This window comes from Miniopterus natalensis, chromosome 15 (assembly GCF_054644295.1).
Source record: "Miniopterus natalensis isolate mMinNat1 chromosome 15, mMinNat1.hap1, whole genome shotgun sequence".
Taxonomy (NCBI): domain Eukaryota; kingdom Metazoa; phylum Chordata; class Mammalia; order Chiroptera; family Miniopteridae; genus Miniopterus; species Miniopterus natalensis.
Genome location: NC_142095.1, coordinates 32,774,478 through 32,792,399, shown reverse-complemented (window position 1 = coordinate 32,792,399; position 17,922 = coordinate 32,774,478). Strand labels below are relative to the sequence as shown.

Sequence of the window (17,922 nt, the reverse complement as noted above, 5' to 3'; positions counted from 1 at the left end):
AGGGGAGCTGCCGTCGTCATCTGCCGAGGCCTCGCTCTTCTACTGCTTGGCCTGTAGGCCCCTGCCGAGCTCGGCCTTTGCCTCCGGTGTTTCGCGTCCTAAACCTCGGCTTCTTCATCAGTCCTATCGTGGGGTAGACCTTCAGGTACCTCCCTGCGTCGTTAAAATGACGAGTTGAGAAGGGCTTTTATCCCCAACCTCTCTACCCGAACGGCCTAGGCCGCGTAGCCGGCCCCATCTTCCCGTCTTTTAGGCTCCTCTGTAAACCAGAAAGTAGAATACTGTTAAGGGCTTGCCCAGAAGTCAGCGGGCCCTGACTTGCCTAAGATTTTCCGCCTGCAAAATGTCTGATAATGGTTGTAATTATTAAACGAGGAAACGGATCGAGAAAACTCTTAGCATGGTGCCTGGTGCATAGTAAATATTAACTCTTATCGGTAGCCATTATTATAATCAAGAGTAGGTATAGGTGGTAGTTAAGACGGCAGATTCTGGATCCTGAGTTAGAATCCCAGCTCTGCCACTGATTATGAGAATAATGGTACCAACGCAAAACGTTTTGTGAGGAATAACTTAAGTAAAATAGTTCTTGTTAGCTATTAGTATTTACCTGCGTGCCAGCCATTCTCATTAACCAAGTAGTGTTAGAATCTTTTTATATACCAGATCCTGTGCTGGGCACTAGGGATACTGAAATAAATGACACTGGGTTCCTGCTTTCAAGGAGCTCCACAGCCTAGTGTGATGTGGTGAGGGCTCCTAGATAGCTTAGTGGATCAGGGAAGCTGGAGTAGCAAACTTTCTTGGGGATAGGAGGAACATTTTTCTTTAAATTCTCACCCGAGGATATGTTTTCATTGATTTTTAGAGAGAGAGAGGAAGAGATAGAAACACCGATTGGTTGCCTATCGTATGCACCCCCACCAGAGACTGAACCACAACCTATGTATGTGCCCTGACTGGGAATCGAACCTGTTGGTGTATAGGAGGGTACTCCAACCAACTGAGCCACCCAGCCGGAGGAACATTTTTCTAGGAAGATGACATTTAATTGAGTCTTTTAAGGATGAGTAGTAGTTTCCAGGTGGATAAGAGTATTTGGGGTGAAAACAACACTTTTCTGGTTTACAGGATAGGCTAGAAGGCCCTGTGGTTCAGGCCTTCCCCTACCTCTGCAGTCTCATTTCTAATTCTACAACCTCCTTCCTGTTCCAGTGTTGAGTTTTTCTCTGCTCATACTACTCTTTTCATACCTTCTTCTACTAACTCCTATTTCAACCCTCAGGTCCCTGCTTAAAATCACATTCTCAAAGAGATCATCCCTGAGAAATTATCGCTACTTTTTTCATCATCACCACCCTAACTAGACTAAATTTCCTTGTAAGCCCTCATAGCAGTCTGTGCTTTTCTTTTATAGCACATAACTATATGGTCATGTGTTGATTAATCATGGGGATACATTCTAAGAATTGCATCCATATACAATTTCATTATTGTGCAAACATCGTAAAGTACACTTACACAAATCTAGATGGTATAGCCTACTACTGCACACCTAGGCTGTATGTTATAGTCTTTTGTTTCTAGGCTACAAGCTTGTATAGCATATTACTGTGCAACACAAGATTAAATCAAGCACAAGAGAAAGCAATGTAATCAAGCAGTAAACACCAGATGTATGAGGCTGTTTTATAGCAAACCTTTTTTTAATAAATATAAATAGTATAAGTAACGATAAAAAATGTTGTATAGTAAATACATAAACCAATAACATAGTCGCTTATTATTATCAAGTATTACGTACTGTACATAATTGTATGCACTATACTTTTATATGACTGGTAGCACAGTAGGTTTGTTTACACCAGTTATTTACAAATGCGTGAATAATGTGTTGTTGCTGTGACATTGCAACAGCTTTTATGTCACCAGGTGATAAGAATTTTTCAGCTCCATTATAATCTTATGGGACCACTGTGGTATATGTGGTTTGTCATCTGAAACATCCTTATGCAAAGCATGGCTGTAGTTAACTACATTAAGGCTACTTATTACTATACCGTAAACTCCCTGAGGTCAGGCATCATGTCTGGTTCATTATTGTAAACCCAGCACCTAGCACAGTCTGTAATGTGTAGTATTAGATTATTAAATTAAAGGAGAGGTATAGTTTGGGGCTAGAAGATGAAGGATCTTAAATGTCAAGTAGAGAATTGGGGTTTTTATCTTTCAGCAAGAGGAAAGTGGTGTGGCCCTGGCCAGGTGGCTCAGTTAATTGAAGCATTATCTTGTACACCAAAAGGTTGTGGGTTCAATTCCCAATCAGGGCATATACCTAGGTTTTGGAATCAATCCCTGGTCTGGGTGCGTATGGGAGGCAACCGATCGATCTTTCTCTCTCATATCAATATTTCACTCTTTCCCTTCATTTCTCTAAAAAACAATAAAAACATGTCCGGTAAGGATTTAAAAAGAGGAAGTGGTCTGGCTAAAAAGGCAAGTAGGTAAACAAGTCTTGAAAGCAAGGGAGTATTGACCAGATATAGGGGTTGAAATTTTCTCAACACCTGGATTTAGATAGCATAAGTAAACATGAGAACCAGTTCAGTTTCGAATACAGTAGTTTTCTTTGAGCTGTAGCTTTAACTTCTCAGAATTTATCAAGCTCTGAGAGGGTAACTTCTCTGATTTTGCTGTAGAAAGTAATTTAACTGCAGAAAACTGGTCAAAATGGTTTCCAAAAGAAGACTATCAAAATCTGAGGATAAAGAAGCCCTGACAGAAGATGCCTCTAGTAAGTATCTACTCATTTGTTGCTTTATTTCCTATAACAAATGTGTGCAGCAGTATTTAATCTTTTCTTATGGCTGAATACTATTACTTTATATATATGTACCACATCTTCTTTATCCAGTCATAAAAGAAAACTACTCAGCCATAAGAAAAGATAAAGTACTGCATTTTCAACAATGTGGGTGAATTTTGAGAGTATCATGCTAAGCGAAATAAGTCAGATGGAGAAGCACAAGAACCTTATGATTTCACTCATATGTGGGATATAAAATAGAAAGCAACAAACAGAAACTCATAGACATCAGTATGTTGGCTATTAAAGGGGAATGGAGATGAGGGTGAGTTGAAGAGGGTAAAGGGGGTCAAATATATGGTGATGGAAGTAGACTTGACTTTGGGTGGTAAGCACACAATGCAATATACAGAGGATGTTTTATAGAATTGTACACTTGAAACATATACTTTTATTAACCAATGTCACCCCAATAAATTGAGTAAAATAAAAAAACATGTGAGGCACTTACAGAGATATGATGTTCCTACCTTCAAATGCTAGGAGTCATTAAGGCTCAATGGATAGAGCACACAGAATCTATATCAGGAGATTTGAGATTGAGTTTCTGCCTCTGATTCCGTGTATGACTTCAGGCATGGCATGCCTACAGTCTCTGAGTGTCAGTCTCCACATCCATAAGAGGAGTTAGTATTACAGAGCTTATCTATTGTGCTGGGATACAGAAATACATTATATTCCCTACCCTTTAAAAAAATAATGGTCCCCTTTCTTAAAAATATGGTCTAGATAAATGCTATGATAGTGATTTAAAGGAAAGGCATCATATCAAAGCAAGCATATCAAAGGCAAAGAGACAGACTCTGTTCATATGAGAATGTGGTTGACAGAGGCCCTAAGAGTTCTGACAAGAAGTTGATAGACTTTTTCATTTATTATACTCATCTACTCTATTAAGGCGATTCTAACTTGTATCATTAAGGTAGAAGAGCAGGTAATCGTTTAACTTCAAGCACCTATTTGTTTTTGTTTGTTAATTATGTTTTATTCTCATGGGTTGAAAGCTTTGGAATGAAACCAGTCTGGGCTTTATACTCAAAGATATGATGCAGGAGAACCTGCCCTACTCTTGTACATCTAGGTCAAGGGTGGGGAATCTCCCGCACCTGTGGACTGTATATGGCCTGTGAAATAATTTGGTCTGGCCCTGCCAAGGTAAGTGCAGGCGGGACTCGAAATTCAGTAAATCTAGGAGCTTTTTTCATAACTGATTTTTAAGTTGATAATTTTCTATGGCCCGCAAATGATGTTATAAATATCCAAATGACCTTTGACAGAAAAAAGTTTCCCCACCCCTGATCTAGATAATTGGTTCTCAAACTTTGGTGTGCATCAGGATTATTATCTGGAAAGCTTGTTAAAAATTCGGACTCCCAAGCCCCATCCCTGAAATACTGATTGCATAAGCTCTGGAAGTGACCTAAGAATATACTTTTAATAAGCTTTCCAGTGGTTCTGAGCAATGGTTTGTAGATATCAGCTTGAGAGACCGACTGCTTTAGAATTTGGGTGGAAACGTTTCCATGGTTATTCTTGTTAGAAGTGGCACATTTTGAATTATTAAATGAAAACTCAATAGATGAAAACAATTCTATTTATTATTTTGTTTGTTTGTTTGGAAGCCACTATTGAACCATTGTTAGAAATAAAATTTTACTACATTATCAATTCCAGTATAATTCTTCAGGAACCTATCAACTTTCCTCTTAAGATTCTTATTCTAGGGTTTACATTTTTATCTTTGCTCTACTATTTGTCACATTCCTAAAAATTTTGTCTATTTTCAGATGCCAGGAAGCAACCACTCTCCAAAAAGACAAAGAAATCTCATGTTTATAATGAAGTTGAAGAAAATGACAGTACCTTTGTAAAGCTTCTTAAGACATCAGGAGTTATTCTTAAAACAGGAGAGAGTCAGAATCAGCTAGGTGATATTTCAGTCTAATACTTTTCTCTGGGTATAGTGAATCATGGGTTTTCTAAATAGAAAGGAATGAAGATTAGAAATGGGAGGACCATTCGTCTTGAGACAAGGATAAAATTGAAATTGCTTTTTAGAGAATATTGTTATAGTCTTTGGTCCTGATAAATGCATGTTAAGTAAAGTACTTCTGATTCTTCCCTTTTTTAGAAGAATGTTATATGGTAGTATTGCTTTGTGTTTTCTTGGGAAAAACAAATTAATATCCTGAGAGCAGTGAGATCTGTATCAGAATAATTTTAGAAGAAAATTTATATATCCATATAAGGCATATAAGGGCTTGCTTTGGGGGCATAGATTATTTCATCCTGCTAAGGTTATGGCATGTCTTTTTTAGAACACTTAGTAGCTATCCTCTGTCAAAGCTGAGTTTGTTATTCTGTGGGTTTAGAAGATTTGTGTCTGAATTAGGTTGTAAATATCTTTTTTTTTTTTTTTACTCCCTGAGGATATGTTTTTATTGATTTTAGAGAGAGAGAAACATCTATTGGTTGCCTCCTGTACATGCCCTGACTGACGATTGAACCGGTAACCTAGGTATGTGCCCTGACCAGGAATGGAACCTGCAACCTTTATGGTGTACGGGAGGATGCTCCAACCAACTGAGCCACCTGGCCAGGACTACTAGGTTGTAAATATCTTCATTCATTTCATCAGATAGGAAACTTAATTCTTAAGGAAAGTAAACTATGGTGGGAGATGTTAAAGACTCTGGTGACCAGGTATTCTTTTCTCATAGCTGTGGATCAAATTGTTTTCCAAAAGAAACTCTTTCAGACTCTGAGGAAACATCCGTCTTATCCCAAAGTATGTATTTTCTCCCTGGCACTTTTACTTTTGCTAGCAGTACTCTGGAATTGGAAATTTAAAGGCATTGGCATAAAGTTGAATGTGCTAGAAGATTTTTAGTTAACCCACAGCAAATGTTAAACTAAAAATCTTACTCTTAACCTGTCTTTTTTTTTTTTCCATTAAGATAATAGAAGAATTTGTTAGTGGCCTGGAGTCTTACATTGAGGACCAAGACATTTTCAGGAACTGTCTTTTGCCTTGTGAACGTCAGCAGGATGAGGAAACCAGGTATGGAGAGTAGGCATGGAGCATTGCTGAAATTTAGTCTGTTACACTAACTGGTGAGGAAGGGCAGGGGTGTATGTGTGTGCAGAATACAGTATTTTGGAATTTCACGTTTGATTTATAGTTCTCTTTTCCTCAGAGTTTTATCCTAACTTGTAAATTATTAAGTTTACAATTATAAGGCTAAGAACCAGAGAGTTTTCCAGAACATTTCTCACCTGTATTGATAGAATTTCAATTTTCTACTTTTCCCTGGCTTAAAAGCCATCTTCTAATGTTCTGTATTTCTTATCTACCAGATTAGTTTCTCTTTAAAGGTTATATATTTAACCAATTTTATGGAGAAAGAATAAGAGAAACATTAAAACAAGGAAAACAAATTTCTTTTTTTTACAGCATGGGCACATCTTACCCTAAGAGCCTCATTAAATTGCTTCTGGGAATTGACATATTACAGGTGAGACTGTGCCACTTATTCTGTGAACATTTGTTGGTTGTGATTTGTGGTGTATGCCCAAGCATAAGTGGCTGGAGCATAGGGTAGAGTAGGCTTAATGGGAGGGTTTCAGTTTGCAACAGTTTACAATATCCCGGTTGCTGAAATGCATCTGGTAGGGCAGTGTCTTTGTCTTTGGACTGAGCTGATTAGCCCAATACATCTTGAAGTCTCACTTATTTCTTTGGCTTCCGTTTTCTGTTGCAAAAAGTTTCATCCTGTGTGCCCTGAGTACTTTGTATATCTCTGCCATGTTCACATCTGTGTCATCTCCTATTTAGCTCTTTATTTGCTTATTGAATTGTTTTTGCCCTTTCCCTCTCCTTTATTTTTTAATTTATTGAGTAGACAATACATTGACATGGTTTAAACATCTCAAATTATAAAACTGTATACAATGAAGTCTCCCACCCCATCCTCCATTTTTTCTCTTTTCTTCTCTCCCACTGTTAATCTCCCCGTATTCTTATCTCTTCCTTTTCATTGGAAATCTTTTATTTATTATTATTTTTCAATATGTTTTTGTATCTTTATTGATTTCAGAGAGAGGAAGAGAGAGGGAGAGAGAGAGAAAAACATCAATGATGAGAGTCGTCATTGATCGGCTGCCTCCTGCACGTCCCTGACTGGGGATCTTGCCAGCAAGCTGGGCATGTGCCCTGACCGGGAATCGAACTGTGATCTCCTGGGTCCTAGGTTGATGCTCGGTCACTGAGCCATGCCCGGCCAGGTGGAAATCTTTTTTTAAATTGATATTAGAGAAAGAGAGAGAAACATAGATTTTTGTTCCACTTATTTATGCATTCGTTGGTTGATACTTTTTTTTTTATATGTTTTTATTTTAGAGAGGAAGGGAGAGGGGGAGTCATTGGTTGGTTGCTTCCTGCATGCCCCCCACTAGGGACCGCACCCACAACCCAGGCATGTGCCCTGACTGGGAATCAAACCATGACTTCTTGGTTCCTAGGTTGACACCCAACCACTGAGCCACACCAGCTAGGGCGAACCCTCAACCTTTTGGTGTACAAGACAGTGTTCCAACCAAGTGAGCCTCCTGGCCAGGGCTTTTTTTTGTTTGTTTTTTGTTTTGTTTTTTTGTTAATCCTCACCCAAGGACATTTTTTTCCATTGCTTTATAGAGAAAGTGGAAAGGAGGAAGGGGTAGGGAGGGGGAGAGAGAGAGACATCAATGTGAGAGAGACATCGTGGTTGCCGGGATCAAACCTGCAACCCAAGTACATGCCCTTGACCGGTAATTGAACCCGAGACCTTTCGGTGCAAGGGGTGAAGCTCTAACCACTGAGCCACATTGGCCAGGGCCTTGGGCTGATAATTTTGATTATCTGATTATTTTTTTATTTTTTAAATATATCTTTATTGATTTCAGAGAGAGGAAAGGGGAGAGAGAGGGAGAGAGAGAGAGAGAGAGAGAAGCATCAATGATGAGAGAGTCATTGATCAGCTGCCTCCTGCACGCCCCCTACTGGGGATCGAGCCTGCAACCTGGGCATGTGCCCTGACTGGGAATTGAACCCTGATAGCCTGGATCCTAGGCTGATGCTCAACCGCTGAGCCACGCCCAGCCGGGCTGATTATCTGATTATTTTAATATTGCTTTGATACACATTTTGCAGTTTTTCAGAAGATAAATTGTTGATAAACCTTTGTGTTCCAGTAGCTTCTATTCAAAATATAGGCAGTATTCCTGTGAACATTTTTATAATAAGAGAATTTCAATTATAGCAGGGTTTTTTCCTCTAAGAGCACTTGTTGGAATTATAGCTAATTATACATTTCTTTTGTGTATTTTGAGACCATCCCCTAACTCCCTATGTTTTCTTTTTCAGCCTGCCATTATCAAAACCTTATTTGAAAAGTTGCCAGAATTTCTTTTTGAAAGGTAAGTGGAGTTATCCTGGAATGCTTAAATTACCCTGATGTACGTAAGTTTCTCTCTGAAAAGATTACTCCGAAACATGATTCGTTTCTTTGAAGGTCATATTTATCATGATGCCATATTCTTAAATGACTACTAAGATTTTACTGGGTATCTTTCTTTGACATGTCATCTATGTAGCCCTGGCCAGTGTGGTTCAGTGGTTAGACTGTCGTCCCAAGCACCACAGGGTTTTGGGTTTGATTCCAAGCAAGGCTTATACCCACGTTTCTGGTTTGATCCACGGGAAGCAACCAGTTGACGTCTCTCTCTCTCTCTCTCTCTCCCTCTCGTTTCCTCTCTCTCGAATCAATGAAAAACATATCCTCGAAAGAGAATTAAAAAAAATTATTAAAAAATTTTTTTCACCTGTTTATATGAATACATAGTGCCAGAAGAATACACAATAAGCTGGCAATAGTAGTTATCTCCAAGGAAGGGAGCCAATTGACTGCAGTCAGATATTCCCTGAATACTGTTCTTTACCTTTTCAATTTTATAGGATACCATTTTTTTTTTAAATTTACTCACCACTTTTTTAAAAATTTACTTTAAAAAAATAACTTAGAAAAATGAACAGCCTAATAGACAAGTAGATAAAGGTCATGAACAGACAGTTCACAAAGAAGAAGCACAAGAGCATCAGACATTTTAAAAATACTTAATTTCTTTAATAATCAAAGACATACATTTAAAACAGTAAATACATTTTTTTCATTCTCAAAGGACCTTTCCTATTGAGTGTAATGAACAGGCATGCTTATACATTGCTGGTGAACATATAAATCAGTTCAGTCATCCTCAAGGACAGTAGGTTGTATGTATCAAAACCTTAGATTTTGCATACTCTTTAATGCTCAACCATTTCTTCTAATTTATCTTAAAGTAATAACTGTGAATGAAAGTAGTGATAAGATTACTGTTCAAAGAAACAAAAAATTGCCCGGCCGGGCGTGGCTCAGAGGTTGAGCGTCGACCTAGGATTCAGGCGATCGGGGTTCGATTCCCGGTCAGGGCACATGCCCGGGTTGTGGGCTCGATCAGTGACTCTCTCATCATTGATGTTTCTATCTCTCTCTCTCCCTTTCCTTTCCTCTCTCTGAAATCAATAAAGATATAAAAAAAAATTAAAAAAATAACAAAGTAACAAAAAATTGTAAATAATTGAGATGTTCAACTATAGGAGATTGGTTAAGTAAATTAGGTACATCTGCACAATGGAATATCATGAAGACATTAAAAATTCTAAAGAGGACTATTTGATACCATGCATTAATTAGGGGAAAAAAATCAGGTTACAAATCAGTATTTACAGTTCAGCCTAGTATTTTTTAAAAATTATCTTTATTGTTGAAAGTATTATAGATGTCCCCTTTTTTTAACCCTCATTGATCCCCTCCAGGAGCCTAGTATTTTTTTAATGTATTTATTGATTTTAGAGGGAGAAGGGGAGAGGGAGAGAAAAACGTCGATATGAGAAACATTGATCAGTTGGCTCCCACACACACACCCCCCACTGGGGATCGACACTCAACCAACTAAGCCACACCAGCCAGGGCTGTTTTTTTGTTTGTTTGTTTTTTAAAGATAACATCCACACATACATACACATAGATTCGTATACATATGCGTATCAATAATGGACGTCTGTGGATGACAGGATTATATGTCATTTTAATTTTCTCCTTCATATGTGTTTTTACAGAGTTTTGTATATAATAATAATAAACTTGAAGATTTACCATTAAAAACTCATGCTTTTCTTGTATCACGTGGTGTCTAGCACAGTGCACAAGGCATAGTAAATGTTCAGTAAATGTTAATTGAATGGCTGAAATGCATGCTATTGTATAAGTCAGAAAGGCTAAGTTCCTTGTCTTCTCATCCTAACATTTCAGTGTGAACAGTGATGGAATCAACATGCCCCGACTCATCATCAGTCAACTGAAATGGCTTGATAGAGTTGTGGATGGCAAGGTAGGCTTTGGGACTTTTTCTATTTTAGATTTAGAGAGTGCATTTTCCACACTTAACCAAACTTTGAGAATTTGCAGGGGTTTCTTTTTCCCCCATTCTAAACAGAAAAAAAATCACATTTTAAAATTCATTAAGTAACTTTTTTCAGCTTTGATAATTTGAGGATCATGGGTATTTCACTCTTTAAGTTTCTCCAAAAAAAAGAGAAATTTACCTACTTATGATGGCTGGGTATCATTTATTAAATAAATATTTGGGAAGAAATTTAGTTTTTCAACTGTGTTTTATTTCTCAAAAGTGATATGATCCCAAACCACGATATTTCACTGCAGATGTTTTAATTTGACTATATACAGTAGTCTCCACTTATCTGCAGTTTTGCTTTTTGTGGTTTCAGTTACCCATAGCCAAGTATAGTAGGAAAAGGTTAAATTTTCCCAACTATTGACATTTCTGTTCCTGACATCCAGCTGTCAACACTTTTATGACTTGATAGTCCAGGATCAGCTGAAGTAGATAGATCCTCCTTCTAACGTATTGCCAAAAGGTCAATAGTAGCCTAATGTTACATCATAACATCTGCATCATTCACCTCACTACATCTCATCATGTAGGCATTTTATCGTCTCACATCATCATAAGAAGGGTGAGTACAGTACAATAAGATATTTTGAGAGAGACCATACTCACATAACTTTTTTTATTATAGTACATTGTTATAATTGTTCTATCTTATTATTAGTTATTGTTAATCTCTTACTGTGCCTAATTTATAAATTAAATTTTATCATAGGTGGGTATGTATTGCAAAAACCATAGTATACATAGAGTTTGTTACTATCCGTGATTTTAGGCATCCACCAGAGATGAAGGAGGATTATACTATTGAGGAGAATTTCAGGAAGCTTTTGCAATTATGTTATTTGTTATCAAGCACCTTGGTAAAGTTGACTCTTTTTATTTTTTTTAAGAAAAATTTGTTTTCCATTTTATTAAATTTTAAAAATTTGGATAGAAAAATACAGAAAGTAAATTTTGCATGCATCATGTGATCTTTAGATATAAATGAAGAGATTATAAATAAAATCACAAAGTAAAGAGCAGTTGAATTAAGCCCATAAAAAGTAGAAATTTCTGCCCTAGCCAGTTTCGCTCAGTGGTAGAACATTGGCTCACAGACTGAATGGTCCCAGGTTCGATTCTGGCCAAGGGCACATACCTCAGTTGCAGGCTCAATCCGTTGCCCCAGTCGGGGCACATGCAGAAGGCAACCAGTCAATGTGTCTCTTTCACATTAATGTCTCTCTCTCTCTCTGTCTCTCCCTCTACTCTCTCTGAAAAGCAATGGAAAAAATATATCCGCTGGTGAGGATTAAAAAAAGTAGAAATTTCTGTGTGTCACAAATATATTACATGAATTAAAAGACAATGACAGACTTGAGAAAAATATTTGCAGTGATTATGAGAAAAAAGAGAACCATAAGGATAAATATAAAAAAGTTCAATTGAAAACTAAGTAAGGGTTCTAAAAGGTTATTCCCAAGAAAGCTAATACAAATGTTTAATAAATGTAAGAAAAAATTATTCAGCATCATTAATCAAATAAATTGTAGTTAATCCGATAGTACTTTTTTTTTTTTTTACTTTTTATTGAATTTATTGGGGTGGTGACATTGATTAATAAAATTATATAGGTTTCAGTGTACAGTTCTATAATCATTTGTATATTGTATTGTGTGTTCATCACCCCAAGTCAAGTCTCTTTCCATTACCATTTATCCATCCTATACCCTCTTCTACCTCCCCTACCCCCCTTTCCTTCTGGTAATTTTGCAATTATTGTGATTACCAGAGGGAAAGGGGGGCAGGAGGAGAAAGAATCTCCCCAGAAGTTGAATCTGTTTTGAGCCTAGTGCTTAAAGCCCTTTCTTTTCAGAGATCCTAAAATCATCCTGTTAATTTTTGTCAGATATTCCAAAGTTTAATCTTTACTTGGAAGAACATGAGTCTTCGAGTTTCATCTGGGCTGGAATTTTGTCTGTCATTTATTGTGTATCATTGAGCAACACATAGCCGCACATTTTAAAAATGAGAGTTGTTACAGAAACCCTATAAAGTTGTGAGGATTAAATGAAATAAAATATATAACAGACCAATTAGGTCATATACCATCCAGGTTACTTTTTTTTCTCCTTACCATCCCATGTATGTAAATTTCTGGGTCATTTACCTCTGAATTTTGGCTTCAAGCTTGAATGTGTGTGTAGTTGTCATGCTGTACATAAAATAATTCCAGCTCTACATTTCATGAGTAGGAAGTCTTTGGGTAATATGCTCCAATCCAAATAGTCTCCTCCACTGTAGGATCTCACCACCAAGATCATGCAGCTGATCAGTATTGCTCCAGTGTACCTTCAGCATGACTTTATCACCAGCCTACCTGAGATCCTAGGGGATTCCCAGCATGCTGATGTGGGGAAAGAACTCAGGTGGGTAAGCTTCTCTTAGAAGTTACCACTGTTGCCATCCTAAGCAAGGCTCCACTCTGGGAGCCTTATCACTGCAGTATGAAAAAAGTAGTAGTAATTTGTTCTTTTTTATAGAAAAGGGGATGATTCTTACCTACAATGAGTAGGGTGTGGGATTTGACTTGGTTTTCTAATAATGAGTCTATATTTAGTAGATCCATCTACTTTCTTTTAAAGGTTTATTTGTTGTAAATATGCAGCCTGGCTTAGGATTAGGTATATAAATTTGGTCTGTGGAGACTTAAATATGATCCCTTTGTTCTGTTAGCATTTCCTCCACCCAAGGGGTCCTCAGTCATGACTGCATATCCAAATCATTTGTGGCACGTATTAAACATCTACGTTCTTTGGTTCCTAAATGATTCATTCTAATGCACATTGCTGCACCAGAGCCATTGCCAAAACTCACTGCTTACTATCATTTACGTGAAAAATAGTAATTGGTAGGGCAGTAATGAAGAAGGGGAGAACAATATCGCTTTGTAATAGTGTGTCTGTTTTAAGGCAGCTTCTTATCTTGGTAGTAGTAGTTTTAAAAAATTTGGTTTGTAATACGTCCTTTTCTGTAGCTGTCTGCAAAGCTACCTCCAAAAATTTTTGCTTGTCCTTATACTTTTGGGCAGGATGCTCCCTATGGGTATAACACTGTACCATCCACTTTGCCTGCTTAATTCCAGCTGTCCTTTTGTGTAGCCTTCTCTTAGAAGTTACCACTGTTGTTCTCTACCCTGTGCTCCTATAACACCCTGCACATATATCTGTCATATTTATCACATCATTTTAATTGAAGCATTTTTTTTTCTTTTCTCAGGAAAGATATGTACTAAACTCAGTAGTGGGTTACCTTTGTTTTGGGTAGTGGAGATGATGAGGGAGGGTGTCTTCTCGCTACTCTGTTGTTTGAATTTCTTATAATGAGCATGTATTTTTAATCAAAACAATTTTAATGAAACACACTATAAACAGATTTAATGGGAAGTAAGTATATCCTTTTTTCCCATACTCTAAGGGATTTTCCCAAGTTCTTACCTGCCCAGCTCTGTTAAAAGTTGTACACCTTTTCTTTTTCCACCACTCACAGTGACCTTCTAACAGAGAATACTTCACTCACTGTCCCTATCCTCGATGTCCTTTCCAGCCTCCGACTTGACCCACAGCTCCTGTCTAAGGTAGGAAAGATTCTGCTTTCCAGAAGCAGAACTAGCTCTCTTACCTTCCACAATCAGTGTCAGTCAGTCATTGCCTTGGAGCAATTGTATGTAATGGAAATTTCCTTTTGAAACAATATTGAATGACATTTGATCTCTTGTTCTTTTCGATGAATTTCATGTTCCATACTATGACAGATTCACTGCTCTGTTTTAAGCAGTAAGTTTTAGTGGTAATCTATTTTGCCTGACTATTTACAGCTGCTCTAATAATAATTTTTTATACCTTCCTCTAGCCAGTGGAAAATTTAGGCTCCAAATTGTAAGATGATAACACACATTTATCACAAGAAGCTGTGGTGTTAACAATTGAAAGCTTGTAATTTGGGAAAAAATAAAACAAGGTGCTTTTTTCTTCCTAAATTATATGTGAGAAAACTTAGAGAAGTGATTTTTCTTATTTTACCTACCAAGTCAGTACTAGGTTGAAGTATTAACATGAAAATGTTTAAGGTTTTCATGCTTTTTATGTTTAGGTCCGCCAGTTGGTAATGGGTAAGCTGTCATCTGTCCAATTGAACGACTTACCTGTGATAATCAAGTTCATTCTTCATTCCGTAACAGCCACGGATGCACTTGAGGTACCTTATTACTTCCCAACAAACACTAATAGTGTGCTAGATCCTAGAGAATACAGTGAAGAGCAGTGGTACCTTTGTGAAACTCAGCAACCAAAAAAGACTAGCCTAGATGAAGGTAAATTATTTAAATTAATAGGTTCTAATTGCTCTTCTCTGTCCCCAAACTAGTTTATAATGCTCACTAATCCAGATGGTACTCAGGGGAGAGAATGGAGCTACTGACCAGATTTATTGTTCTAGATAAGCTGCTACAGGTTACATTTGCTATTTCATTGTAATACCTCAAGTTCTGCAATTTTGAAGGGCATGACATACTATACTTGCATTAGCTATTTTCATCAACTCTTTTTCAAAATACTTTGTCTAACATTTAATAATTCTACTTCCTCAGTCCTTCAGGAGATTGTTATGGTTCTGTTGAGAGAGTGGACTGTGCCTATCTCCTATGCACAAGCAGAACACATAGCTAATATTTGTTTTCCACAGGTAATTTCTGAACTTCGGGAGAGGTTGGATCTGCAGCATTGTATTTTGCCATCATTGTTTCAGGCTTCCCAAAGCAAGTTGAAAAATAAAGGCCGAACACGGTATAAGCTTATTGACTGTTACCATTCTTTTTCTCACATAGGCAAGGAATGTTTTTTGACATTTATCCTGAAGCCAGGATAGCAGATCTTAATACTTACAACTATAAATAATGGCAGTAATATTACACTCATGTAATACTGTACATTTTTTCAGGGGGGGGGTGGGGGGGTGGGGGGGGGGGTGTGTGTGTGTGTGTGTGTTTGTTTGTTTTCTCTCTCATGGCTGTTCACATCACTCCCAGATAGACTACAGTACAAGTTTATTAGCCATTTCACACATGAGTTGGGACTTGTTCCAGGGTACATGGCCAGTAAATCAGAACCCAGATCTTACAGGTTGTTCTTAGGTGGAAGAATGATTTTATTCCCCTTCTGCTACTTGTAGTTCTTCAGGAAATCAAGAAAACAGTGATGAGGACTGTGTTTTTCTTCTCTTTGATGTAATAAAGTCAGCTGTTAGATATGAGAAAATCATTTCAGAAGCCTGGATTAAGGTGAGTGAGATCTTTGGAATTTTAAATATTAAGGAGGAAATGGGTGACAATTAGTGACATGTATAAGTAAAGAAAGGTAAGTTGAAATAAAAGTCATTCAGGTAGAAATGATAGATAGTGGTTGCTTGGTTCTCAGATAAGAGGACCAAGGCATGTTGAATAAGGTAAGAAGTGTTCTACTAATATGTTGTAATATATTTGTGACCCTTGTTTTTCCAGGCAATTGAACGTACTGCCCCAGAGTCTGAACACAAGGTAATGTTAATTTACTATGAATTTTAAATATTAAAATTAGTGAAATTGGCTAGTGTGTGGTTTTTTCCCTGCTTTCTTTCTTCTACCCTCCAGTCATCCCTTCCATGTCTTCTCTAGCTGCTCTAATAAAAATGAGTCATCTGGCCCTAGCTGTTTTGGCTCAGTGGTAGAGTGTCAGCCTGAGGCCTGAAGGGTCCTGGGTTCGCTTCTGGCCAAGGGCACATACCTCGGTTGCAGGCTCAATCCCCGCCCTGGTTGTAGCGAGTGTAGGAGACAACCAATTGATGTGTCTCTCTCACATCGATGTTTCTCTCTCCCTTCCACTGTCTCTGAAAAGCAGTGGAAAAAAATATCCTCAGGTGATGATTAAAAAAAAAAAAATGAGTTGTCTGGGGAAGATAACATGAAGGAGCGACTTTCCAGATGGTCTTCCCTACTCATTTATCCTGGCAATAAATTAAACCCAAAATATCCGTAAGGGAAAATATTAACATTTCAAACAAGCATAGTGAGTTGAGGTCAAAGAAGCCAAGTACCTGCTGCTGAGAAGTTGAAGAGTCACCTGGGTCATCAGTCAGTTCCCTGTATCTGTTTGATTTTCCTCCCTCTCACCAGATAGAATTGATAAGATAATTGCATTCCATATTGTAGTTCTCTTTGCCCGTGCAGACCTGATCAGAGTGAATCCATCCACTGTCAAGGCAATGATACTGAATTTGTCTTAATTCCGGAAATATTTTCTGTCAAGAAGCCAGATGATTGAATTTTTTATGTACTAATTAGTTTCCTTTAAGGATTTTTTTTTTAGTTGGAATCTGTTTTGTTTTGTGGGGTTTTCGTTAGTTGGATTATTTAATTATTGGATGAGTATTTTTTTAAAAAATATATCTTTATTGATTTCAGAGAGAGGAAGGAAGAGGGGGAGAGAGAGAGAGTTGAAACATCAATGATGAGAGACTTGTCATTGATTGGCTGCCTCCTGCATGCCCCCGGCTGGGGGTCCAGCCCGAAACCTGGGCATGTGCCCTGACCGGGAATCGAAACCACGATCTCCTGGATCCTAGGTTGATGCTCAACTGCTGAGCTACACCGAGCTGGGCATGATGAGTATTTTTAAAGCTTTTATGATATTGAATAAAGCAGTGAAAAAGTAACTTTTTGTAGGGAGACAAAATCAAAATACCCTAACACAACTGTTTTTATTTTTGCATGACCCTTGGCCACCTGCATACCTATTTTTACAGATATCTAATCATTGTATAAATATAATTTTGCATTCTGATTTTTTTCCTCTTGATATTATGTCGTATACTTTTTGCATGCTACTGCATTCTTTATTGTCATTTTTAGTAGATGTATTCTGTTCTCTTGTAAATGATTCTCAATTTTGGTGCCTAAATGAGTGGGGCCTTCCGTGAAGGTATGTCACAAGTAATTTATTTTTGTTTTTTTAAATTAGAACATCTAACCTTTATTAAAATATTTTATTTATAATTGACATATTAGTTTCAGGAATATAGGATAATGGTCCGGTATTTGTATATGTTGCAAAATGATCACCACAGGTCACCATAGTTACAAATTTTTGTCTTGTGATCTACTCTCTCAGCAACTTTCAAATATATAGTACAGTATTATTAACTATAGGCACCATGCTATACATTATATCTTCATGACTTATTTTATAACTGGAAATTTATACCTTTTGACCCATTTTGCTCATCCCCCGCTCCCTACCTCTGGCAACCACCAATCTGTTCTCTGTGTCTATGAGCTTGGATGTTCTGCTTTGTTTTGTTTTTTAGGTTCCACAAATAAGTGAGATTGTGTTCTATTTGTCTTTGTCTGACTTATTTCACTTAGTATAAAGCCCTAATGGTCCATCCATGTTGTTGGCAAATGGCAAGATATATATTATGCCACATTTTCTGTATCC

General features: G+C 37.4%; 1 protein-coding gene across 1 annotated transcript in view; it reads left to right on the top strand.

The window, feature by feature from the left end:
- The first annotated feature begins 3 nt into the window (after positions 1–3).
- Positions 4–17,922, top strand: part of FANCD2 (FA complementation group D2) — a 57,603-nt gene continuing 39,684 nt past the window's right edge. The window contains exons 1-14 of the mRNA XM_016209939.2: positions 4–145; positions 2,700–2,794; positions 4,654–4,794; positions 5,587–5,654; positions 5,824–5,927; positions 6,321–6,381; positions 8,268–8,320; positions 10,255–10,333; positions 12,698–12,822; positions 13,943–14,030; positions 14,546–14,650; positions 15,137–15,237; positions 15,623–15,731; positions 15,951–15,986. Of these exons, the coding sequence (XP_016065425.2) occupies positions 2,731–2,794; positions 4,654–4,794; positions 5,587–5,654; positions 5,824–5,927; positions 6,321–6,381; positions 8,268–8,320; positions 10,255–10,333; positions 12,698–12,822; positions 13,943–14,030; positions 14,546–14,650; positions 15,137–15,237; positions 15,623–15,731; positions 15,951–15,986 (1,134 nt within the window). The 5' untranslated portion in view covers positions 4–145; positions 2,700–2,730. The remainder of the gene's footprint in view (positions 146–2,699; positions 2,795–4,653; positions 4,795–5,586; positions 5,655–5,823; positions 5,928–6,320; positions 6,382–8,267; positions 8,321–10,254; positions 10,334–12,697; positions 12,823–13,942; positions 14,031–14,545; positions 14,651–15,136; positions 15,238–15,622; positions 15,732–15,950; positions 15,987–17,922) is intronic.